Here is a 26396-nt window from a genome sequence, read left to right as displayed (position 1 = left end):
TAAAAGTTTGCATGCTTGTCATCTTTGATTTTAGCGTAATACGCAGGGTGGTTTTCTGAATTCAACACGAAGCCCTATTGTGACCCCTCCCCCCCCCCCCCCCCCCAATGCAGACCCTCCTGTTGGTGCCTCTAGCCCCAAAATAGTGCTAAAATTCCCCTGCCAACATTCTTTGTTTTGTCACCTGGAAATGTCCGCGCTCATGTTTTGCTTAGTCAGCTCTGGAGTGGGATCTTAGAATGTAGGATCATGACAAAGATAGTATCACTGTATCTTTGCATCACAAAGGACAATAACTTTTCCTGTGGTATTACCTTACCATAGGGAACTATGAAAACATGATTTACATTTGAGTGACGTTTACATATGAAGTTCCTGAACTTCTTGATATCAATACATGAATTGATATCAATACTGTAAATGCAGAAATGTTCACGGTGGATTAATTCTATTATGGTATTAGACTGCAATTCGAACCACCGCGAAAAATCCCTTTTCCCGCTACCGCGAAATTAAATCCCCGCAAACTTAAATGCATTTACAGTATTTAATTTGATATTTAGAATCAAAATTTTAAAGTTTTGCATTTTATTTGTTGCATATACAGGTGATGAGACCAACCTTACAAAGCAACCGAAGAGTGACTGTCCATGTTCCAGTCAGCTGCAGATACCAGTAGGAAGTTTCATGGACTGATGAATCTATCAACATCGTGACTACAACTGACCACCTCTACCCCCTGAGAGCCCAATCTTCGACAGGTGATTTTTAACAGATTTTTGATTTAGGCCACTTGCACACAAATATTAACATTCAGAATGAGAATGCTTACCTTTCAATTTGACAGTAAGTTCAGACTAGGCAACAGTTGATATTCAGACTTGATATATTTGGTAACCCCTTAAGGCCACACCAATTTGATTTGTTGGTTCACGGATTTTCAAAAAAAAAAAAATGCTTAACTGGAGAAACATTATGAAAACAAAACCTGAGGACCAGGCGTATGCCTTGGTGAAAAAGTTGATGCACTCAGTTTTATGGAGTGGACATGGTCATATATAAGTTTTCGTCCCTGCCCATTGCATTTATGATGTCAGCTTGCTATATTTTCACTTTAAAAAATCTGTGAACCAACAAATTAAATTGTTGTGGCCTACACGTGAAGTATATCTACACATAGTGACAAGAGAATCTTAGACAAGAGTTCTTAAGTACTCTAATACATGTAGAATACAACACAGCGTTTTCTGTATCTCCCAAGGTACCCGCCCGATCGCGGGTCGGATCGCCCGAAGGCCGGAGGTAGATCCGACCCGCGGAAGGGTTGAGACCAAGGATGATACGGAATACACCGTGTTGTAGTTTATCTATGTCATACCTTAACCTAATAAAACACATGTTTTGATGCAAAATGCGCCAGAAGTTGAGAAAATTTGCTGCCCTAGAACAAAAAATTGCTACAACAGCAATAGAGTACTCCAATGTCCGAATCAGGTATTCGACTTTTCGACCGCACCGCACTCAGCGTGCGCAGAGTACATTCAAAATATTCGATGGAAGCCTGAGTGATAAAACGTTGAAGCTTGTGTAATATGGCTTTTTATCACCTGTTCTGGAACACCTGTATTGAACGTTATCGCGGCCAAGGTATGACATACATGTGTAGGTTCAGCCTCTTCTCGTCTCTTTGTGATGTTAAGGAATGTAGGTTGAAATAGGTTTGTTTAAAATTAACATATGCACATATTGCAAGCATGCTGGTGGACGTACCGACTGCTAAGTATCTAATACCAGCTCAAAAAAGAACAAGAAACAGCCATGACTTCAAGTACAAGAGTTACCAACCTAGGATTGATGTGTTCAAAAATTCATATTTTCCCAGAACTATTGTAGAGTGGAATTTGCTATCACCAAGCATCATCTCTGGATAGTTTTAAAGAACGCTTGCAGATAGATGTGCAAAAGTTAGGTGTGACGGGTCCTTCGGTGTAATATAACCAGCTGCTGCCGCGCCGCGTGCCTGCGAAGCTGGTGTGTTACACCGAAGGGCGGTTATACCGGCTATATAGATACAGATACAGATGCAGATACAGATGCAACACGTGACCTCAATTGGGCTGAAAACTTCGGCGACAACCAGGGAATACGGGGTTGAATACTTCATGGACCTGCGTTTCATTAGAATCTGATGAACACTCTGCCAATACCCTGTGCTCTCCACTCACCGGAAAATTGAATGGATGATTGCCAACCCTGTAGAGATCCTTTGCCTTTGCATACATGTACAGACTTACAGAGCTGCTGGAACATTCAGAAAACTTTTTGTTATGTAACCTTTGGAGAAAGAAGTATTTAGATACAAGGTAACTTTATTGGAAATCACAGAGTTGCCACTGAATTAAACTTTGATGCGAGCAGCGAGCGTTTGAATAGAAAAGTTTGACCACAGAAAAATTGCCTTCATTATGAAATCTAAATGGTTCAAGAACTGACAGTCACTGAACACACAGAATATAGTGTACACAACAATTATAGATTCTTCATTCTTGTTCTTTCACATTTTCTTTGACCTAGGAATGTTCTATGACATTAGTATACACATTTTCTGATCTTTTTGCCATCCCTGGCATGTGTTTGCTTATTTTGATGCTGCTTTGTACAATTTACTGTATGGCTAAAACTTTTTATTTTATTTTTGGAAACAGCTGAAAATTCATGCACAGGCTGATGTTATCCATATAACGTTAATCAAATCAACATGGCCTTATGCGGTAATTACAATGTGGTCCTAAGCATAAAGTAGAACTTAGATGTTGACCGGTAACAACAATAAGAACTTATATTATAACACCATTCCTATCCAGGACCTTTACTCTTTAAGAACGAGGTCCCAAATGTGACTGAGTCCATACCCCATCTCCTCACCTCCGGTGTTTAAGATTCAGACTAGACAATTCAGTACGTGACAAGATATTCAAAATCTACTCCAAGGAATTCCTACAGTCTGTACTTTATGAGCCATAAAGATATTAGAGTTGGTTTGCCTGGATAGATGCAAGTGATGAAGTTAGATCTTCCAATAAACATTTATCATGGTAAAGGGCAGGATGTCCCAATCCCTAACAAGCTGACTTCACCTCGACTAAACACGGAAAAGGGTCAAACTCTTATCAATTCAGATTTAAACTTGGATATTTTTAGGATTCTCATGAATCAGGAAATATTTTTTTCATGGTGTTAGGTGAATTTTGATTTTGAATGTAAAACTTTTTCTAATTTCTTATAATGTATATTTTTTTCCAGAAACTTTTTTTCAAAAATTCAAAGAGCGTATATGAAACAATAGGATGGCGTGGAAAGTATGTACACTGTATAGGGGTTGTTACCAGTACAGAAAATTCATGTACAGATTTACACTGTAATTCACTATTTACTTCCACCATTGTATTGCTGTTCATTTTGTAGTTGGTCCTGAAACCCATCCACTAATATTTTTCTGGTCCATCATGAAAGACAGGGTTTGCACCAGGACAATATACTGGTACCTGCCTAGTACAAACCTGCAAAATCAGCAAATATATGCTGTAAATTGCAAGCAAAATACCAGAAAAACGGATACTAATGTTGCAGAATGCTAAAGTTAATGCCAAAGTTGAAGAAGATGTGAAAGAAGATGAATGGAAAATGTAACGCTAGTTCACCTTTATCCGTTGAGTAACCTTTATCCGTTGCTTTTTAAAAACAGTGTATTTAGGCACATCAAGTCGGCGGGTAATAGTTTTAAACTGAATATCCTGAAAATATTGCAATTTGAAACTTAAGTCCGTCAACGTGATATCCCCCAATTCCCTGTTTTTAAAAGCAACGGATATAGGTTACCCAATGGATAAAGGTGAACTAGCATTACTAAATGCATTTAGTATACCATACTCTGCACGGGTAATCATCTGTTGAACCTTCCTGACCACCTAGCTTTTTTTTTTACAAACTTTTATCTGCCTTAGTTGTACTGCTTTTACAATAGCCATCATTTTTTGTTATGGCAATTTAGTTAATATCTGTCTTAATCATTTGTCATCTTCAGAAGTGGTTTGATACAGCACCTGTATCTGAAATGTTGCCAGCTCTTGGTGCAAAACGTAACATTATTGCCTCATCAATACAGCCTAGAGGGGACTCAAGATTGCACTGAAGTTTAAGATATATAGATCATATTCCCTAGTACCCACCAGATGATTCATCACGCTCTCGCCTTCATCACACCCAACAAAATTTCCTTTGAAGTTAGTTCTAAGCTACGCATGACAGAGCGAAGACTTAAAAGTGTCAAAAAGTTTGGCATCACCACCAGTAACTTTTGTACTTCAATTAAGATGACTGGTGAGATAGAAAAAGATGGATGGTACAGTGGTATGTTCTCACACAGTATCGGACGGGAAGATCTTTCTGTGTAGTTAGTTTGCTGTGGGAAGAACTGAGAGCACCAAACTCCTAAAGGGGATTTGTTATCTTCCAATAAGTTAAAAAAAGTAAGTTAGGTGCAATGGCCTACATTTGGTATGTCATGAGTTAAACCAGAGTCATACCGAAGACTTAAGAAATAGTACATGCTGCTTTCTTTGCTTAGCAGTCAGCATTTTGGAAAGAGTACTGTAAATGCAGAAACTTTCACGGTGGTTTGATGTTCGCGGTTTTCGTGGTGGCTGCTTCTCCGCTAACTTAAAACCAGTGACTACCGCGAACATTTTTCTATGGCAGTAAGAGACTACAGTGCATGGTGCTACCGCAAACTTAAAACCACTGCGAAAGGTCCTTTTTCCCACTACAGTATTTGCACAGTATCTGACATGAGTTTCTGTGTACTAGTTCGCTGTGGGAAGAACAAAATGTTACTTTATTGTTCCCCAGGTTTACCTGAAAATCAGGTCGATGACCTGAGTTGTAATGTTCTGGTTAAACAAATAAAGTGAAAGTGAAAGAGCACTAAACTCCAGAAGGGGAAGTATTTTAGATAAAATATTAACAAATACATTGTACAAATGTACATAATTGGCCAATTCATTTTTCAGAATTCCACTTGGGAGAATTATGCAACACAAGTTTTGTAAAACAGTATGATACAGTCTTGTTAACCCTATACAATGTCAAAGTCAAAGTTCCTTCCCGCGCCTGATGGCGCATAGGGCGGCGCCCATCTCCGTTTCAGTAGCCCTTGGCCATGGCAATCACTACAGCAGGGGGCTAGTCCACTGGTAGTGGTGTGTGTTCAACTTCCATACTCTTTCCCGAATGCTGAGTGCTAAGCAGAGAAAGCAATATGTACCATTTTTAAAGTCTTTGGTATGACTCGACCGGGGATCGGACTCAAGACGTACCGAATGCAAGGCGAACACTCTACCCACTCGGCCATTGCACCCTATACAGACCCTATAAATGCATTCCCTATACATGTATGTACAGACACTTGTCTTCCTTCATTGTGGACATTTTTAGAATGAATGAGGGACAATGAAGCATACCAAGAAGGCCAGTTGCACATAAGATATCAGAGAACATGATATTCCATATCAAAGATGAGAAATACTACATGATTGAAGCGTAGTAAAAAAAAAATCCACCATCCAAATATTGCATTTTCCTGACACTATAGTGTGTGACGCAGACTTGATCTGGAATGATCAGAATTAGTGCCCACCCCCTTGAAATAGAAAAAGGGCGATACAAGAAGTTACCCGTGTATGAAAGAACTTAAATGTTGTAAATACTGTACGTTAGATATAGTAGAAGACGAAACACATTTTATCTCAAACTGCCCCTTCTATAATCAAGAGAGACAAGAGCTCTTGAAAGAAGTCACCAAAGTTTATCCTAATATCTCCATGTTTACAGACAAAAAGAAAACTACTCTCCTTTTATCCGTTCGACAGTCAGCGTGGCAATCTCCTTGCCGCATCCACACTTCGATTCGGTCATCCAACAGCCAAAAGGGCACTTATACTATTCTCAAATGTTAAAAATAAACTTGGATGTTCTGTATACCAAAGATTACGTGAAAAAAGGATAGATGGGCACTTTTTTTTCGTGACCCACTGACGTGAGTAGCCCTGGTGCTCGTTTCACGAATTCATAATCACAAGGAATTTGATACCATTTGAAAGGAAATCACACAGGCTTTCTATTGATATATAACACATTAAAATTGATGCGGAAACAACAGAAATATGATCAGCTAAAGTTAATATTCCAAACTTTTTGTGCTGAGTTTAGTTTTAAAGTAGACTAGAGTAGTAGTCGCTCACTATACTGTTTACCATTATTTATATGTCATTTTTGTCACTTGCAATTAGCCCTTGGGCAAGAACTTGCAATAAAACTTATTATATATTATATGTTTCAGGACACCGTCCAAATCCTACAGATAAAAGTGAACTGTGCAGGACTTGGACTGGGAAAGAGCAACTGTCAGAAGACATGAACCGGTAAGTATGGAATCCAAGAAGAGATGAAAATGAACTAGAAAAGCGATTTTTTCGTAAAAAGGTAGGATCCTGTAAATGCAGAAATGTTCGCGGTGGATTAATGTTCGTGGTTTTTGCGGTGACCACTTCACCGCTAACTTAAAACCACTGTGAACATTTTTCTATTACACATGTATGTTATTAGACTGCAGTCTATGGTGTTACTGCGAAATTAAAACCACCGCGAAAAGTCCCTTTCCCCACTACCGTGAAATTAAATCCATGCGAACTTAAATGCATTTACATTTTGTACAGTAGTAGTCAAGCAAGTCGCACACAATAATACAATTGACAGAAAGAATAGTCCTACATCATATAAAACCCAGTACAAGGACCAGGGCAGAGAAGGTGCAGGTAGACACCAGAAATACCTGCACAGCTCCAATTTGACCTGCACTAACCTACACAGTACATATGCAGGTGGTATTTCGAGCCCTGGGATATGTTTGCTCGAGTAACTGCTTTTTGGCGTATCTTATTACCTGGATGTCTAACCTTCATCGACCAACCGTACACACTTCTGACACATCTTCAGACAGGATGCTAGAGCTGCATAGTTCCCATTTAGAAACTTTATTTGAAGCAACACAAACATGTTTCGCTAGTACAGTATGTCTTCTTCAGTGTTTGGGTCTCGAATTAGATGCATTCTACAGACAAGATGCATACTCGTAGTGCTGTTTATCACGGGTCAGCAGATTATTGAGTTGCTATTAGAGGAAGATCCTAAAAGATGGTGGAAAAAAATAGTATGTATCAAATGGATGTTTAAAAAGAAAAAGATAAACGTTTTCTATGGGTGTGATCCGAACCTGCAATCTTTGGATTGCAATGCAAACACACAACCACTCGGCCATGGACTTAGCGGCTGATTAAACACAGAGTAGAGCTCATAAGTGATAAAATGCAAGGATTTCAAATCATATGGAATTCAAGTATCATCATATATATGATAAATTTTGTCCTATTTTCTGGAAATGTTATAAGAACAGTTATAACTATGTGATGATAGGAGTTTTCCTCATTGCAAAGATGATTACAAAATTAATGCAACGAAATAAATGAAATATGTCAGAATTTATCTTCCATTCAAACTTACCATTGTCAGTAATGACCTACAAATGTCATTCAGATAAGGATTTTTTCGGGGGAGGTGTTAATAAACAGTCTAATCCCGGAGACTAGACACGACTGTGCATTGATTATACTGGCTGGATGTAATTTTGATAAGGCAAATAGCGAGCCTCCGTCAGATAGACGGCAAGATCAAAGTAACGTCCCCCTTTGTAATGGGAAATTTCAAGGATGGAACATCATACGGCGGAATAGAATGATAGTAAAATCCTGTGATGGATCATTAAGCTAGATGAAAGCCGCAGAAAATTGTGTTCGGAGACGTGGCTGTGACAGTATGTCTTTCAGAGCATCGAACCATCATCCAGCATTGACATACAACAAATGGGTCGAAACCATTACCGGCATATGCTGATAAAGCCTGCCGTATATATATATGAGCCTGGAGCAATATGACTATGAAGTCAGCAGAATTTTCCAGAATTTCCATTTTCTCTTAACAAAAAGCGGGAGAAATACTGTAGGTGGATAGTATTTCTTGTCCTCAGTTGAGGTCACAGCATTAGTAAATTTTATGGATGACATCTTGTGTAGACTAGAAAGGTAACTTTTAAGAGGACAAGAAAATAAGAGTGGGAGATAGAAAAAGCCCCAGATGCCTGAAAATACTGAAGAATTGAATCAACAAAATCAATATGGTATCACATCCAAGTCTTTTATTCCTCAGTGTACAAAATACTTTTCTGAGTCAGGTTGCGCAGTGTGTAAACTGGGGCAAAAATAGGTTGCACAACTGAATTTCAAGTTGCACCACTAATTTCTGGGGGGAAAAGTACAATACATTACTTGTTTGGCTGATATGAAACGGATCTGCCTCAGTCCATTTATTTCTTCCAAGTAAATTGACAACAAAATCGAGTTGTGAGGCTCAAAATCTAAGTTGCACCCTGTGCAACCTGAGTTTAGAAGTAAGTTGCACCAAGCAAAAAGTGGTTGCAATGTGCAAGTGTGCAAGTGGGTATTTTGCACGCTGTTCCTTGATTCAAGAAGTGAAAAAAGTGTTAATTTTTAATAGAATAGCCAGTAGTATCATTACAACAGTAACACTTACAACACTTTTGTCACTTTTTCGACTTTTGAACTAGTTCCATTTCCTACACTGACTCCTCAGGGCTACCTCACTAGTGTCACTTCTACATTCCACTCAAGGCTACAACATCACGTTGACATCATTTTACATTTTTCAGTATTGTGTTGTCAGTATTGTATTGATGTTGTCACTAGGACCATTGCCAGAAGGGAACAAAGTTTCTTGATTTTTCTTCTCTTAACTTTGGTCTAAAAGTCACTGTGTATCATCCACAACATTTACTAGCTGTGGCCCAATGACGGATGTTTGAGTGCAGACCCAGGATAGCTGGAGGAATGTGAATGTTATGTAACGACATTGGCTGCTTTATCTCCAATGTCCAGATCAGATTCGCTCCAGGTAAAGGGTTACCAGAATCTGTCCTGTTGTAATAGAAGCGATGAATCGTCGTAAAGTAGCCCTAAATGACTTTGCTGGAAGGATATCGCTGTATGGCTGCCTTGTGGCCTGAGAGATCTACTAATAAAATCATTTATCCAAGCAATTCTTCTTCTTGCTGAGCACTCTATGTGCAAATGCTTACTAGGTTTATCTTTGTGTAAAGGCACACATTCTATACCATTGTATAGATTGTATAGAAATTGTCATCAACACTGAATACGATTTTTTAGTATCTATGTGATAATCATTATACTCTATTGGCATACATGTAGCTTCTTTTGAGATTCCAAACTTTGATATTAGGCTGCAGAAAGACTTTGCAATAAGTAAGATTATTTTTACAACTTCGGTTGTGGACCAGATTTGAAAAGTGACAATACAATTGTGACAAGTGACAAGTCTTGATATAAAGCAGACATGGGGAGTTATTAATGAAGTTATGAATCGTAAAAAAACAAGAAACACAGGCCCACAAGAAATAAAAGTTGGAGATAAAATCATCACTGAAAATGTTGAAATATGTAACGAGTGTAATAAGTTCTTTGTTGATATTGGTGCTAATCTAGCAAATAACATCACAAGTACAAACCAAGATCCGATAAGCTACATCAAGGCCCCTACAAATTGTTCTTTATCACTTTTTGAGCCAACCACGAACAAAGAAGTAGAGGACATTGTTTTAAACTTAAAAGACTCCGCCGCTGGTTATGACGAAATTAAATCTAAAGCCCTAAAATCGGCCCTTCCTTACATCCTTACTCTTCTAACTCATATTCTTAACATGTCGTTACAAAGTGGAGATGTTCCAAACGGAACAAAGATTGCAAAGGTTATACCTATATTCAAGGGGGGAGACTCGACTTCATTTAGCAATTATCGACCGATCTCAGTCTTGCCCAGCATCTCAAAACTTTTCGAAAGGCTAGTTTACAATTGATTACTAAAATATCTTAACACAAATAATATCCTATATAAACATCAATACGGTTTCCGTAAAGGTATATCCACCCCACTTGCTCTTATTCAACTAATAGACAAAATATCCACTGCCATTGACAAAAATGAGTATACAATTGGAATATTTTTAGATTTATCCAAAGCCTTCGATACCGTAAATCATACCATACTCCTCCGAAAATTAGCTGCATACGGTGTTACTGGCACTGCACTGAACTGGTTCCAAAATTATCTAAATCATAGGAAACAATACGTAACTTTAAATGGAGTTAAATCTACATACAAGGAAATTCAATGTGGAGTACCGCAAGGGTCGATTTTAGGTCCTCTATTATTCTTAATTTACGTCAATGATCTGGCGGAAGCCTCCTCAATACTTTATTTTATACTGTTTGCCGATGACACCAACATATTCCTTTCCCACAAGAATTTTGACTCTCTGATACAACTGGCTAACCAAGAATTGCGCAAAGTAGCTACATGGTTTGAAGCCAATAAATTATCAATAAATACTAAAAAAAACAAATTTTCTCATTTTCTGTAGCAAGAATAAAAGCTATGATATTAATAAGGCCAAAATTTTCCTACAGAATGTTCCTATAAAGCAGGAGAAACAAACTAAATTTTTGGGAGTAATTATAGATGAAAAATTAAATTGGAAAGCCCATGTCTCCGCCGTAAGTAAAACAGTTGCTAAAACAATTGGTGTTATTGGGAAAATCAAACACAATATTCCTCTAAAGTCCCTTTCAACTATTTACAACAGCCTTATATACCCGTACTTGACTTATTGCAATATAGTTTGGGGATGTGCGTGCCATACAACACTTCACCCACTTACAACTCTACAAAAAAATTCACACGAATGGCCACCGCCTCTGATTTTCTTTCACATACAGCCCCTTTATTTCTAAAATTGAAAATATTGAATGTGTTTGATATAAATAAGCTACAAATTAGTATATTCACGTTTAACTATCTTTCTAATAATCTCCCCGATATGTTTAAAATTTTCCTAATCCCTAATTCACATGTACACAATTATCATACCAGGCAAAGAAATCTACTCCATATCCCTCTCTTTCGAACATCATTAGCGCAGTCCACCGTAAAATATAGATGTGCCACAATCTGGAACAGTCTTCCTACAAATATAAAAAACACTTCTTCCCTCCTTACATTTAAAAGTGCCCTGAAAACATATCTCATAAACGACCCTAGCCCCTTATAGAAATATTTATCCTATCTTAATTCATATTGCTATTATCATTTGATTTCATTGATCACACATTTTCTTTTTTTGGATTACTATAACATAAGACTGAGTTAGTTACTTCTCCTTGCTATTTATTGATTCACTAATCATATATCTTTTGTTGTATTATTATAACATATGATTGTGTTAGTTACTTATGTTTGTTATTTATTGATTTCACTGATCGTACATCTTTTGCATTATTCTAACGTGCTAGTTCTTTCTTTGTATATTATGATTTCATTGATCATACGTTTTGTATAAGCATAGAGGAGGAGGGCACAGCATAAACCGTTAAGGTTTTTTCCCTCCTCCTGCACCTGTTTTATATTTTATTCTCTTCTGTATTTATTATCATTTTGTATGTGCAAACTGAATAAACAAACAAACAAACAAACAATCATATACAGTACGTCTGTTTTGTAGAACTACAATGTGTTTCAAAGCTAGACAGCACTCGTGGCTTTTTCCAATTGTGAAAAAAAATGTTATTGAAAAATGGTTAATGACCTGTCCCACATACCGGTAAACGTAATGAAATTGTTAATGAACTGTTTCACATAGCAACATAACAAAATGGTTAATGAACTGTCCCACATAACAAACATAGCAAAATAGTACTTAAATTGTACTTAAGTTAAATAGAATAGAGAACGTATGTCATTTTGTAGTATAATGTAGTTTGTATGGAGAAGAGAGAAATGAACTGTATAGGTTTGTTTATACACTTAAGTTCTGTAGAAAAATTCATATTTCTAGTGAAACTAGACAAACCATCGATCATATAACATATTGATTCTATTCTTTTATCTCCACCATAAGGCCATGTTGATTTGATTATATGGATGACATCCCCCGGGAACTCCAAAACTGATGCGAGCGAGCGAATAAAAAAAAAGTTTGGCCAAAAAAAAAGTTGCCTTCAGTATGAAATCAAAGTGGCCAGGAAGGTTGAACATAGGACTAAACACACGTATGGTATACCAACAGTTAGGTGTAGGGACCAGTACATTATACGGGTGCAAAACATTTTTTTCTTCTTTGACCAATCCGAAAAAAACAGACCTGAAAAAAACAACAGAGGAACAGGTTTCGCCAATTAAAAAATGGACACACTATGTCGGCAGCCATTTGGGGTCTAACCGGGGGACCAAGAAGACAACAAGAGCGAAGTCAAGTAGAGTTTATAGTCAATTGCACCAAGTTTCTACAGTCAAAGGTACAGAGACAGTTAGCCTTTATTACATGGAGATGGGATTTTAAAATGCAGTGGGAGTCCAATAATCCACCAAACAGATTCCTTTGTAGCAAAATTGACCAATTACCATTGTTTTGAGTATTGCCAGTTCTCAAGTTTCCACAGACAATCAGGTCCAGGTTCATGTCTGGACCTGGAAATGATCGTCTGGACCTGAATTTTCTGTACTGGTACCTCCCCCAACCAACAATAGATTTTTTTTTCTTTCTGTCCTTTCACATTTTATTCTTTGACTTTAGATTCATTTTGGCATTCTATGACATTAGTTATCTGTTTTCTGATACTTTTTTTTAAATCTACGGAATATTTGTGCTCATTTTACAGCTGCTTTGCACAATTTATTGTGTGGTCGAAAACTTTTTTTTTTTTTGGAAATGGCCGAAAATTGGTGCGAGCGCGGATGTCATCCATATAATCAAATCAACGTGGCCTAACTCAAAAGTGAGAAGTTGTATTTTTCTAACATTAGTTGTATGTTTTATTTGTTAAATGTATTTCTTCAAAATGTCTTGTTGTGACATGTACTTAGCCTGGTGCAATAAAGGTCTTCATTCATTTGTTTGTTTGTTCATTCATTCATTTGTTTGTTGATGAACTGTCCTACATAACAAACTCTTTGTCTTGCTCTTCTTTCTGACTGTCTGTAGGATGAGCGATGATGTCATGGCTTAAGAACAACATGACAGAGCCTTTTAATGAACCACATAACAAACATAATAAAATGGTTAACGAACTGTTAAGTTAAAGTTAAAGTTGCCCGTGCATCTATGCAGATGCCTAGGGTGATGCCCATCTCCACTTTGAAGCCCTTGGGCCACACATTTACAAGTGCAAGTCACTACAGCAGGGGGCTGGTCTGCTGGTAGTGATGTGTGTTTAACTTCCATACTCTTTCTCATTAGTGTTCAGTGCTAAGCAGAGAAAGCAGCATGTGCCATTTTTAGTCTTACTGTAGGTATGACTCGGCCGGGGATTGAACTCACGACCTACCGAATGCAAGGCGAGCACTCTACCCACTCGGCCATTGCACCGAACTGTACCACGTAACAAACTCTTTGTCTTGTCCTTCTTTCTGACTGTCTGTAGGATGAGCGATGATGTCATAGCCTGTGGGCAACATGACAGAGCCTGTTAATGAACAAACATGATAACAAACTGTACCACGTAACAAACTCTTTGTTGTCTTGTTCTACTTTCTGAAAGGATGAGCGATGATGTCATGGCTTAAGGACAACGTGACGGAGCCTGTGATGTCATCCATGGCGGGGATTTTCGCGCCGCGGAACAGCCTGTCCATCACCAACTCCAAGGGCCTGCTGAACGCCCCCGGAGAGAACAACTGCTTCCTCAACAGCGCAGTGCAGGTCAGCCTGCTCTCTTTATTACTTTGGAATTCACTTACAGTACTTACTTTATATTAAGTAGTTAGGTCTATGTCGATTTGATTATATGCGTGACATCCTGTAAGAACCCCAAAAGTGATGCGAGCAAGAAAAAAAACTTTCTTCCGAAAAATTTGCCTTTCAATGAAATTTGAGGTCAGGAAGGATGTATATCTAACGACCTAACAAACACAGAGTACGGTACGCTATCAGTTGGAAAGTGCCTCTTGCTGGGTGTACAGTAGCTAAGTGCTATTTTGTACTTGATATACATAGAGATTGTGTGGTATGAGGTTGTTGGCAATTTTTTTTCTCACGATATAGGATAAATGTCCTCAACAATGAATGGCCTTGTTGCATTTCCTGTAGGTTTACTGGGAAAGTGCCCATGTCACTCACACTCACTCACACATGTAAGACATATTGACATTGCGAACAGTGTAATGAAATAGCGAGACCTTACGTCCCGATGCTGCCACTATGCAATCTGTCGTACAAGATACGAAGAGTGACATCTGCAGATCTGTTGCTTTCTGCCAGGTGGCGCTGTGCCAACTTTTTAAAACCACTTCAAGAAGAATGTCTTGATGTCTGATCTGAAAGCTTTGATCATTTATTTCCCTGATTATGTGTTAAGTTTTAGTGATCAGGTAGCTGGTGTGAGCAGAATTATATATTAAGACAAAAATGTCAGAAAATACCAACTGCATGGGGGAAAAGTGCGAGTACATGTATATTATACATGTAGATAATCTTAGATAACCTTTCTATGTACTTGAGTTAACCGCACCAGATGGTACACAGGGCGACCCCCATCTTCGTCTCAACAGCCCTTGGGCCACACAATTTTCTGCAATAATTATTATTACAGCAGGAGGCTAGTCCAGAGGCAGTGGTGTGACTGTATGTTCATCACCAGACTCTTTCCCAATTGCTGATTGCTATAAGCAGAGAAAGTAGTATCGCTTTTATTAAGTCTCTGGTATGATTCGGCTGGGGATCAAACTCATGACCTACCGAATGCAAGTTCTCCACTCCACCTGTCTGGTGTACATGAGATGACTACTGATACGTGCACACAGCTCACAGAGGGAATGCCATTAACAAAAAGCTGTCGTTTCACTGTGTGGACACGAGACTCTAGTCAGTCCTCGGAGCGCACTAAATTTTACAACTCTTGCTGTAAGGTTAACACCATTGCTTCTCATCAGGGAAACATTTGTAACAATCCGGTGGTTGCTATTTGCGATGTTCTCGCTCTTGCAATGAAACAGCTTTAGGAAATTGAGGAAGTTTTGTTCAGGTTAGTCCTGTGACGCATTGATCTCTGTTGACATTTACACAGTCAGTACTTTAGGAATGTATTAGTTTTCACTCACAGGGCTCGAAATACTTTTTTCTGCATACCTGCACTGGTGCAGGTAACATTGAAAATTACCTGCACCCGACAAATTTTACCTGCACCACTCTAAATATAGGAAGTAAGGATCATACTACAATTGTTCAGGAACCATTGCTATTTTTTCTTTTATACTTTATAGATGGTAACAGTCAATGCAGCTGATAACAATGCATGCACACCTACATGATAGTACATTTTATGTATTAAACCCAGTACATAGACCCGTGCAGGCCAGGTGCAGGTAGACACCAGAAATACCTGCACAGCTCCAATTTTACCTGCACTAACCTGCATATTAATTTAATTATGCAGGTGGTATTTCGAGCCCTGCAGTTTGAGTACTTTAGGAATGTATTAGCTTTCACTCACGTGCAGCGAAGGTGTTACAGTATCAAAATGAAAAGATTCCATTAGTGAGGCCTTGACATTTGAGAACACCTACAGTTCATATGCAAAGCGATCCTTTTATACCATGATCGCTTCTTTGTGGGTGTCCAATTACGTATACTGCATGAAAGGCAAATGTATATTAATTGATTTCGTGGTGACAATTCACAATCATGTTAAACTTTCTGTCCTGACAAGCAGAAGACTCTAACTATGGTATTAAACTTATTTTGCACTGTTGCTTGGTAATGCATATCTTTTAGTTAAATAGTGATAGGATATCTTTTAGTTAAATAGTGATAGGATATTTTTGTCTACCACATTATATTGTTGTTGCCAATACCTCTGTAATTGATTATGAACTAAATGCTTATCTGTTTTACATCCATTAAATGTTCAGACAGGTTGGTAAGATAAAACTTATAAGTACGAAATGTATCATGAACAGTGATCAGGAAGGATATACACACAGTCACATTTCAGTCAGTGTTCTTAAGAATTAGATGACAATAAGGGGTTAATGCCCCGGCCCGAGGTGTATATGGTGACATAATCCCTGGTCAGGTGCGATAACCACCGAATAAACCGCCGAGTGAGCGTAGCGAACGAGGTGGTTTATGAGGTGGTTATCGCACCTGACCAGGGATTATCTCACCATATACACCGAGGATAAGGCGGGGCATTAAAGTTATTATCATATAGCCTACCCAAACTTGCAAATTCCTGTATGACGCATAGATCCCTTGGTACTATACGTGTGAATTCCTTTGTCGAATTTCTGAAAGTTCACATTTGGTACATACATATGTAAGGAGATTACAGATTGCATTTTGAAACCAAAATTTCCGCAGAAAATATTCGAAACATTGCAGGCTTTTTAGAAAAACAAAACTCATTATCAATGTTAACAGAAGGAGCCATTCCCCCTTGCAGTCTGCTCCGGCATATGTTTTGCTCCTTTTTATTGGCCAATGCCTGCATATACCTTTCTTTCGTTCCTTTTGATTGTCAAAATGAATTAACACCCGCACCGGTGTTAATTCAAAATGAATTAACACCACTGGTGTTAATTCAAAATGAATTAACACCACTGGTGTTAATTTGCACCTGCCTGGCCGGAATCGAAGTGTTACGGTGTCATAACCAACGTGGAACGGGGCCTTCTGATTGGTCCGCGGCGCCTGGCTATATGATAATTTATTATAATGATTGATACTTGACAACATATGATTATGTATAATTGTTAATGTTGAATGTAACTGCTATCTCATAACTTACCAGATCTGTTCTACCAAGTATTCTTCTTCTTTTGTCATTCTCATTAAGAGGAAACACTGTGCTTTTTCAAGTAGCTATAGTACTGGAATACTTCTTTGCAGCGGCTTGAATTTTTAGCCAAGAAGAGTGTCTTAGTTTTGATTTGCAGACATTTGAGCCTAACACCTGAAGCTCCCTCATACATGGGGCCATTGGCCTTACGTCACCATCCAAAATTATCGTTGCAATCCCTTTCAAGATGTCCTAGTTGGAGCAGACGATGTTGAGAGTCTTAACTGTTTCCAGTCTTTATCCATCACCCAGATTACCTGTATGTCATGAGTCCTAACATAGCAAATCTGTCTTAACCATCATAAGTGGATGCTAATGCCAGTTCACCTTTAGCCATGGACTTGCCTGTATATTCCCTTGTTTTTAGATTTAAAACAGTATTCAGGTATATGGAGTCGACAGACGCCGGTTTGAAATTGCAATATTTCATAATGCGTGTATTTTGAAACCACCGTCCATAAAGTTGATAGCGAGACAAAATACCCAGTTTTTAAAAACAATCTTTATGGATACCCTGTGGATAAAGGCGAACTAGCGTTACCTGAAATATATGACTAGTATCCTTTTTATAGAGTTCATGCAGTAACTGTTGCCTGATTTATTTCATTTTTATCATAAAATTGAATATGTGAAGGGCCTTATATGTTCTAATAGTGCATGTATCACTTGTCCAGGCCCTGAAAGGGGAAGACCACTGACAGCATTTGTCTCCTGTTGTCAACCTGTGTGTTATATGGGTGTGATATATGAGTGCACAACATGGTTGTAGCCAACACCCGTCCTTTTGCGGAATTTTGCAGATGGGGAAGGAAAATTTTTTTTGCTCATTCCTTCCTCTGTGAGCAAAATTGAACCCTCAAAATGCAGGAAATAGTGTTTCAGAGGGTCTAGATTTAAAAATTTTCCTCGGGAGTATGCCCCCGGACCCCCCTATAGGAACGCTGCGCCAAAGCCATTCAAAGTCGAGGGGACGGAACATGATTTCGGGCTGGCTGCAACCCTGCTACACAATATTCTAGTATCTTGACGGGGACAGTGAAAAGATTTCTTTCTGTGCACATTGAAGAATATGCCCTTATTGTGAATTCCCTTCACGTTGGACATGAAGCCCAGACTGAGGCGTTCAATGAGATGCAAAATGTGATCTTTGGCAGACGTAAAACCACTCGCCTTTTGTAGTACGACGTTACGCCTGACTCTGTGGTGGGACTCACACACCTGATTAGCATCAGCATTATAGAATCATGCTTTTGAGGTGTTAATCTTCTTTGTTTCATTAAAGGAATTACAAGTTTTTGACAGTTTCATCCTATGATGATGAAAGTATTCTACAATGTAAGCCACACCAATTAATATTGTTATAATACTATTACCATATCTGGCTCTTGCCCAAGCTTACATTCCTGGAATCCTATAGAATATCAGGTTTACTTAAATTATGGAGTATAAAAGGAGTTGTCACTTCCTGTCTATTGTTATTGATGTAATAGATTTGGTTGCAGAAGTTGATCTAATTATGATAAGACATGTCACAGACACACATGATGCATAGTTTTAAATCACCGATTGTACATGTATCACACACCATCTCATTTAAAATTGACTGATCTTTATATGATACCTCGGACTACATTTTGTCTTCTGTAATTAGCTTCATTTAACTGATTATTAGCTCAATGAAAAATGGAGGTATATTTTTAATCTGTTTGTGCGCACGTCCAGGGATATATATCTCCCAAACCGCTGGATAAATTGCGATGGTATTTGGTAGGTGGGTAGGTGGTGTGAATGCAACAGTCATTTTTCTGCCTCCTGGTGGTTGACCTTGGTACTGCAGCATTCCTGTTTTTGTATCTTTGGTCTTGGACATGCCATGGCCATGTTTGCATTATTCTATCTATAGAGTAGCATGTGTGATAAAAATTACCCAAGTGTTGAACGAACAACTAGAAATGTGTGTGTGTTGTGCGTGTTTGGGGGGTGAGGGGTGGGGTGAGTGCAGAGGCAATCATCACAGTGGTTGTACTGAAAAATCAAATTCCTGGCCATTGCATGCAGGCATTTTGTCACCTTCATAATCCATTGCATGAATATTTGGAAATGTATCATGTCATGTTTGCATCATTCTATCTATGCTTTAGAGATGAATATATAGTGAGTGAGTAGCATGCGTGATACAAAATACCTGAGTGTCAAACGTACATCTAGCAAGCATGCTTGTATATGTGTGTGTTTTAGGGGGTGGGGAGAGGTGTGCAGAGGCAATTGGGGTTGTACTGAAAAATCAAATTCCTGGCCATTGCATGCAGGCATTTTGTCACCTTCATAATCCATTGCATGAATATTTGGAAATGTACATGTATCATGCTGTAATGATATTTTCTTTCTTTTTGTTTCATCCACCATCATTTGAGGTTTGGCTTTGAGCAACTTCCCTCGGTGCCCCTTCGATGTTACAGTCAGGGACGATAGATTTAGAGTGTGCTTGCTGTTTGTTCCAAAAGTCATAGTCACTGGAACATGACTAAAAGGTGCACACATCAGTCAAATTTCACACTGAAGCGAAATATCACGTTTTCCCCATAGTTGGAGCGCTCGCCAGTTATCTCGGGCACAATGAGACGTTGATCCTGCATGACCTCGAATATTGGAAAACGGTCGTTTGTTACAAGGAAAATAGTCTGTTTCTCCATCACACTTTAGAGGATGTATGCAGGGTTGGACACAAAATTGATGTGTCCAGTTTGATTGATGGAGTTGAGCAAGCTGTACTCCATTGTCAAGAACGGTTTTATTGTGCATCGAAACCAGCCAAACTTACTCTCTTAAACTGTTAACTTCTTTCTTTAGTTGTTTTAACCTCTTTCTGTGCAAAGTTTAAATTGTAATCACTTTCTAATGCAATAAAGTTGTCATGATTATCAATGAATAGACCAAACATGGCATTGGTATCTGATTCAGTACTATTACGGTATGTTTCATATCTTTTTCATTATGTATGTATTAAAAATACATGATTGTACATCATTTTTGTTTATGATGTTGTGGACCAACATCCACTTGTATATACAGTCATCATCATCAAGTTTATCTCCATGACCCAACCAGGTACATGTACTCATGCAACAAATATCCAATCTCTTTTCATTTTGTATGTTCAGATCTGTTTTCTTTTAAATCTGATACTATTACAGGTTGCAAAATATCCCGGTCATAAAATCAAGGATCACACAAGTCCAGTTTTGGTTGCACAACTGTTTAACTTTAACCCAGCAATTGCTTCAGTCTAGCAGAAAAAGGGCCCTAAGGACATAGATGCAATGTTGTGTATGAAGTACTGTATCCACCCTGGTATATTAGCATTATAGACCATGCCCGTACCATCAGTCATACACTGTAACTGGGAATGATTTCTGCCTCCTACGCCGCATGCATAACATTAACAACGCCTCCGCATCGGCGCCCCCTCTTCACCAGACAGTGATTCCTGAGCGACCGTTGATCAACAGAAATTAGACTTGTTCGACCCTTGATTTTTTTTATATTTGGGTCAGGGCTGTTTGCGGCTTTGAATTTCTATCCGTCTAACTCACTGTTTGGGAGGCCATGTTGTTAATTTTTGCTCTTAAAACTGTCATTTCAAGCTTGCAAATTTGTCATCAATTTCATGTTATGAAGTTAAGATTTTTTGGACGAGCAGGGTAGAAAAAACAAACAAGTAGTTATGTTGGATTGGCCTGAAATTAAAATGTTATGAATTACAAACACTTGCGTTCTAAGCGTTATGTTGCCCGGATGCACTGGGTATGTATAACCTGCCACTTTTTGCAACACGGGCAATATGTCATGTAACTATGTGAACGTGTGCACGATCGACTATGGATATGGTAGGGCCTAGGAAAAAAATGGTGTGTCTCCTGTTTCCCGACCTACCCTAGAGAAACCTGCTGACCCTAGACTTCTTCCTGGGTAGACATTAGAGTCCCATGGTGTGCAGTTAGAATTTTTATTCAGCCGGCTTCTATTCAAGTAAAAAGCTGCTTGTCCAATGCTAGATTAAAGTTTGACATTGTAGATATAAGCGTCCTCATACATTTCATTATACCTGTCAAATGTATGTTTTGGCCAAAGTCTAAGAAAAAGGATTGAAAAATAATCCCTACATATCAACCCTCCTTTTTTCGGGACTTAAACAGGAAACACAACACTTTTTTCCTAGGCCCAAGGAGAGAATATGGAATGTGTGCATGTGGAGGGGTCACTGCTGTGGGTGAACGGTTTGGAGTGTGAGGTTACTGTTAAGTAGTACATTTAGCTGACCTTAGAATGGTATTGTTCTCCATACGGAGTTTTATGGAATCTGCATTACAATAACTCTTCATGCGTATCATAATGGTATGTATCATCCGCATAATAACCAAGAAGAAAAGTTGCACAGTATAATTGTGTCAGATTGACTTAGTTTAGAAAAAATCCCATTGAAAATGTATTGCACCCCGTTTTTTTTTTGCTTAAAACACGTAATGTACACATGTAAGGCTTTTGGAGTGTTTTTACACTATGTACCACCCACACAAATGTTACAATTAACAATTGCAAAAAGGTGGGGAATGGCTCATTCTGCTTGCATAAACACTTTTATTAAGTCTAATTATTTCATTGTATGATAGTGTCAAAATGACTTTAGAAAAATCCCATTGAAAAAAGCATTGCACCCGATTTTTTGCTTAAAACACGTAATATAAGGCTTGTCTCTAAGATTTCAGATGGGTGTGCAAATTGAACCATGATCATGAGTTGTTTTTGCTCTGAATGTTGATTGATGAGATGGATATGCTATAAATGCATATAAGTTTGTTGGTATTTAATTTTGTGGTAAGGCTACACCAATTTGATATGTTGATTCTCAGATTTTAAAATTGTTTTTTTTTCCCCAAAAAACCTTAACTGGAAAAACATAATGACAATGAAGCCTGAGGACCAGGTTTGTGCCTTGGTGCACTCAGTTTATGTGTTGAATACAGTCATGTTCAAGTTTTTCTCCACACCCTCTATGTGTGAGTTGAAATTGCATTAAGGTGCACTCTCACTGCACTTGCGTCAAGCTGTAAGGCTACACCAATTTAATTTGTTGGTTCTCAGATTTTGAAATTCTTTTTTTCTCAAAAACGCTTAACTGGAAAAACATAATGATAATGAAGCCCGAGGACTACAGTCATCTTCAAGTTTTTTCTCCATACCCTCTAGTTTTATGACGTTGTCTTGCTATATGTCCAGTTTTATAAATCCAAGAACCAAGAAATGAAATTGGTGTGGCCTCAGAGTTGTTTTTGCTCTGAATGTTGATTGCTGGGATGGATTTGCTGTTAACATCATCCACAAAAACATTCCTGTCTCTGGTGCTGAAAGTTTGGTGCATGTAATTTTGCAGTAAAGAGAAAATTTAAGCATTTGCAGTGGTTTTGAGTTTGTTGTAGTGGTATAATCACATAAGCTAAGGGCACAACCGGCCGTGCGTGCAATTTTTCTGTACGTTTTTTTGGGAGGCCACGTCCGCCACGTATTTCTGAAAACGTTCAGGCTGTACAGGACAGGTGCGTTGCCTGTACTGGCATGTACGGGGGATGAATCCGCAGCCCGATGACACACGTAAAGTTCTACGGCGTGTCTGCGTGCTCCAAAATCCGTCGGATTCCCTACTAGTTGCTACGGAGGCGGCACTTACCACTTACGGATCCCAAAAGATTGCCCATGTTTTGGCACGTAGACAGCACGTATTTGCACGAACGGCGGGTTGTGCCCTTAGCTATACTGCTGTATACAGTTACTGTAATGGAAAAAAACAGGCGACAGTCAGTCAGAAACCTGGGTACCATCCTATTTCTACTGGGGCTCCTTACACTCGCTCACCTAGGGAAGCAAGTGTTAGGAGCCCCGGTAGAAATAGGATGGTACTCAGAGTATGAGAAAGCATCATTGTGTACTAATCTTTTTACTATTATCTCAGGGGTCTAGCCAGCGTCCGTTTTTCCGTCAATTGACGGAAATTTGCTGCGTCTGACGGAAAAATTTTAAAACCAATCCGTCAACTTTGACGGACAAAAATCCTTGGTGGAAGCTACAGGCGGCTTGGGGACGCCGTCCACGGCTGTAAAAGCCACACACTGTTTGTTTTGCTATTGTTATGATTGTTGACAATGTGTGTCGGTGCCCTTTCGCATACGATAATCTCATTAAAACCGGTTTTTCAAGGTCTCGGTTCAGTCCTTCTAATTAATTTTCGCGGTTTTCGCGACGATTGTAATTGGCTGACGGAAAAAAATTTCGAGCTGGCTAAAGCCCTGTATTATCTGATGGAAAACTTGCAAGTGAGTTGAAATTGCATTAAGGTGCACTCTCACTGCACTTGCGTCAAGCTTGCGTCACTGCTGGGTTTGAAAGATACTCAACAAATTTCAGAAATAAAGAATAGATTTTCTTACTTTTTGTGCATTTAGTCGTCTTCTAAGTCATACTTACGTATTACGCAATATCTAAATTTTAAAAAATGGGAGAAAATAACAAAACAGTGACGCAGTGAACGAACCCCGCAGTCACGCAAGCTTGACACAAGTGCAGTAAGAGTGCACCTTTATCTGGTTCCTTGCTCCCAGTGATTTAGGTAATCATGCTGTTTTTATGAGACATGTAGTAGAGTTGCTTTCCCTGTGGTCTATCTATTCAACTCGTGGACCATAATATCACGTAATAAGACGACGGAACAAACCATCGTCAGCAGGTACTCTTGGAACCTTTCACGTCAAGAGAGTGCGGAAGGATTCGAGGGCTGTGCTTTTGAAAAAAAAAAACACATCTTAATCAGTTCAATACAGGTAGCGAGAGTAAATTGTCTTTCCTTGTGGAAAGAAAATAATTTCAACGTCAAGCCAGGTTTGGTATCTCACCACCTGTGAAATCAATAGGTCCTCTGCCAAAGCCTTCCTGACGTCTTTCGTAGGGTTTGTGACGCACATGAGGAGGATGAAGAAACGTGCTGGCCTATCTACACATCTCCAGCAGTTCTGCTGAGGGAAAGGGGCACCGAAGTGTGCTCCAACTGCTCTGTGGAGCAGTATTTTACGTTGTGTGTTACGAGGACGTGGGAAAAGTTCAGTAGTCAGTAGTCCTCCCATAACTTAGCCTAGTATCAGTGCTTGGAATACTTTCTTTTAGCTAGGTTGCTCACGCAGCAGCCTGAGTCAAAAGCCAGGCTGCACCATCAACATTTCAGGTTGTCCCACTTTCAAGTTACGGTATTTAACTTTCTTCAAATTAGCTGCTTATCCATTATCTTTCTTCCAGTTACATGCAACTACTTATGATAATTGTTTCATCTTATCAAGAAAGAATAAGCTTATGAATGTAGGGGAAAGCAGTGCTCCAACTGCAAAATTTCAGGTTGCGCACTGAGCTACCTGGGTTTAGAATTAAGTTGCAACAAGAAAATGTTGCAAACTGTATAATTTGGCAACTTATATTTGGACTCACCAATTTAAGTTGTTGGTTAATGTACTGTGTGTGTATGTTTGTGCACTACCCTTCACTATTTACTAGTTGCATTGGAAATTGGGTGCAATTTTTGGTGCATGAAAGCTCATGTGCATAAAATATTTGCTTCTTCTCTGCGGAAATTTAATGCCGTAGGATGCTGCGACGTGCATTTTCCATCCTGTCAGAGCTAAATGTAATCATAAACTATTGCCTATCTCCAGTGTCGCTCCATAAACACCAAGATTCCAAAGTGGCATTGCCTTTTCTTCCTGTGTTCATTTCTCATGGCCGTCAGTACCGTATGCCTTTTACGGGCGAGTCATGTAGCTTGCTTTCCTTGCTCTTCCGCCCTCCAGCTATCCATTCATCAAGATGATGATAGTGCAAGGCAAGCCAAGTGTCCTAAAAAATCCTAAAAGTTCCTAAATAGAAAACCCACTTGGGAAGCGTAATCCACTGCCATTGTAAGATTTCACCCCGTCTCACAATAGTTAAGGGTGCTAAATGATAATAATAATGATAATCTTTATTGCATGTTCATGCCCATAGGCTAAATGTACAAGACCACTAGTGGTCTTAATGGATGAAAAGGAAAAACAGCTAAACTTATACTGTAATTTCATCTAGACTAATGGAAAATGATCTAAAATATCAACTAGAAAAAACATCATAATGCTATCGTTGATCTAATCTTTTTTCTCCCTTTTTGAAACATACAGATACATTGTATGTTTACATAATAACTAAAATAAGTATTCTGCTCAGACATTTTGAAAATGTCATTTTGAAAATGTCTGAAATCTAGAATGTTCCTTAACTTAAGGCAACTACCTTGCTTGAGTAACTGCTATTTGGCGAACCATAGAACAGTTTGGGTATGACATTTAATGATGATTAAACGAGTCAAGGGCTTGTGGTCTTAATTTGTTCAGACACCCCACTGACCTTAAGTCAGTTCTGTGCCCTATATTTTCGAGATTAGAGTAACATTTCATGTGTAACAAGGCAACCTGTAGCGTTGGAATCCAATTTCATGTTTATGGTTCGAAAATAAATGAAGGCACTTCTGTATACCCATTAAAGTGGCCTCTATAATCGAAACGTCCTACCAGATATCTTAACTTTGCAGACATTCCATTAGTCGTTATGATTAAGGACTAGTCGGGAATGCTAATTAGAGTTAAAGGGACATTTTTGTCGAGTGATGTTTTGCTTAAACACACACATATGCACGTTCATATTGCTACCATGACTGATTAACCATGCTTCAGTTGATTTTAGTAGAAAGGTCAAGATATTCAGAATTTGCTGTAGCGCAGGTCACTGTCCCAAGTAGACAGTTATTGTAATAATCTTACATATAATTTGTAATTTTGGACAGCAAATGTCACAATGTTCCTACTGCAAACGATGAAAATGAAATACATTGAAATCTACAGTGTAGACATAGTTGATTAGGCGTCCAAAGGATAATGGTCGAGACACAAGGATTTTTTACATTTTTATTCATCCCCGAAGAACATTGGAACCTAGTATTACATGTAGGTTATTCATGTTCAGGCTTGAAGTTCGTTATTGGGAATAGATGTACTGGTGTCCCAATAAAGTAGAATGTCAGAAAAACTTGTTTAGGCTATATTGATTTGATTATACTATAGTTAGTCTAAATTCATCAGGAATATGAATTTGGTTATAATTAGGGAAACATATTTAAGTTCATCCCACCCTCCACAGGACAGGGAGCCTATGTTTGAGCTTAACTTTCTAGCATTT

The 26396-nt window shown here is 38.6% G+C and overlaps 1 protein-coding gene across 5 annotated transcripts in view; it reads left to right on the top strand.

The window, feature by feature from the left end:
• Positions 1 to 26396, top strand: part of LOC118412009 — a 109805-nt gene that overhangs the window by 11367 nt on the left and 72042 nt on the right. For all 5 annotated transcript variants that reach the window (XR_004830712.1, XM_035814586.1, XM_035814588.1 and 2 more), the window contains exons 2-4: positions 608 to 761; positions 6398 to 6479; positions 13797 to 13957. Coding sequence is in view for 4 of the 5 variants with exons in the window: in XM_035814586.1 (XP_035670479.1) it covers positions 13805 to 13957 (153 nt within the window). In the remaining variant the exon portion in view is untranslated. The remainder of the gene's footprint in view (positions 1 to 607; positions 762 to 6397; positions 6480 to 13796; positions 13958 to 26396) is intronic.

The sequence above is a fragment of the Branchiostoma floridae genome, chromosome 3 (assembly GCF_000003815.2).
Source record: "Branchiostoma floridae strain S238N-H82 chromosome 3, Bfl_VNyyK, whole genome shotgun sequence".
In the NCBI taxonomy this organism is placed as follows: Eukaryota; Metazoa; Chordata; class Leptocardii; order Amphioxiformes; family Branchiostomatidae; genus Branchiostoma; species Branchiostoma floridae.
This window is presented reverse-complemented; position numbering and strand designations above follow the sequence as displayed.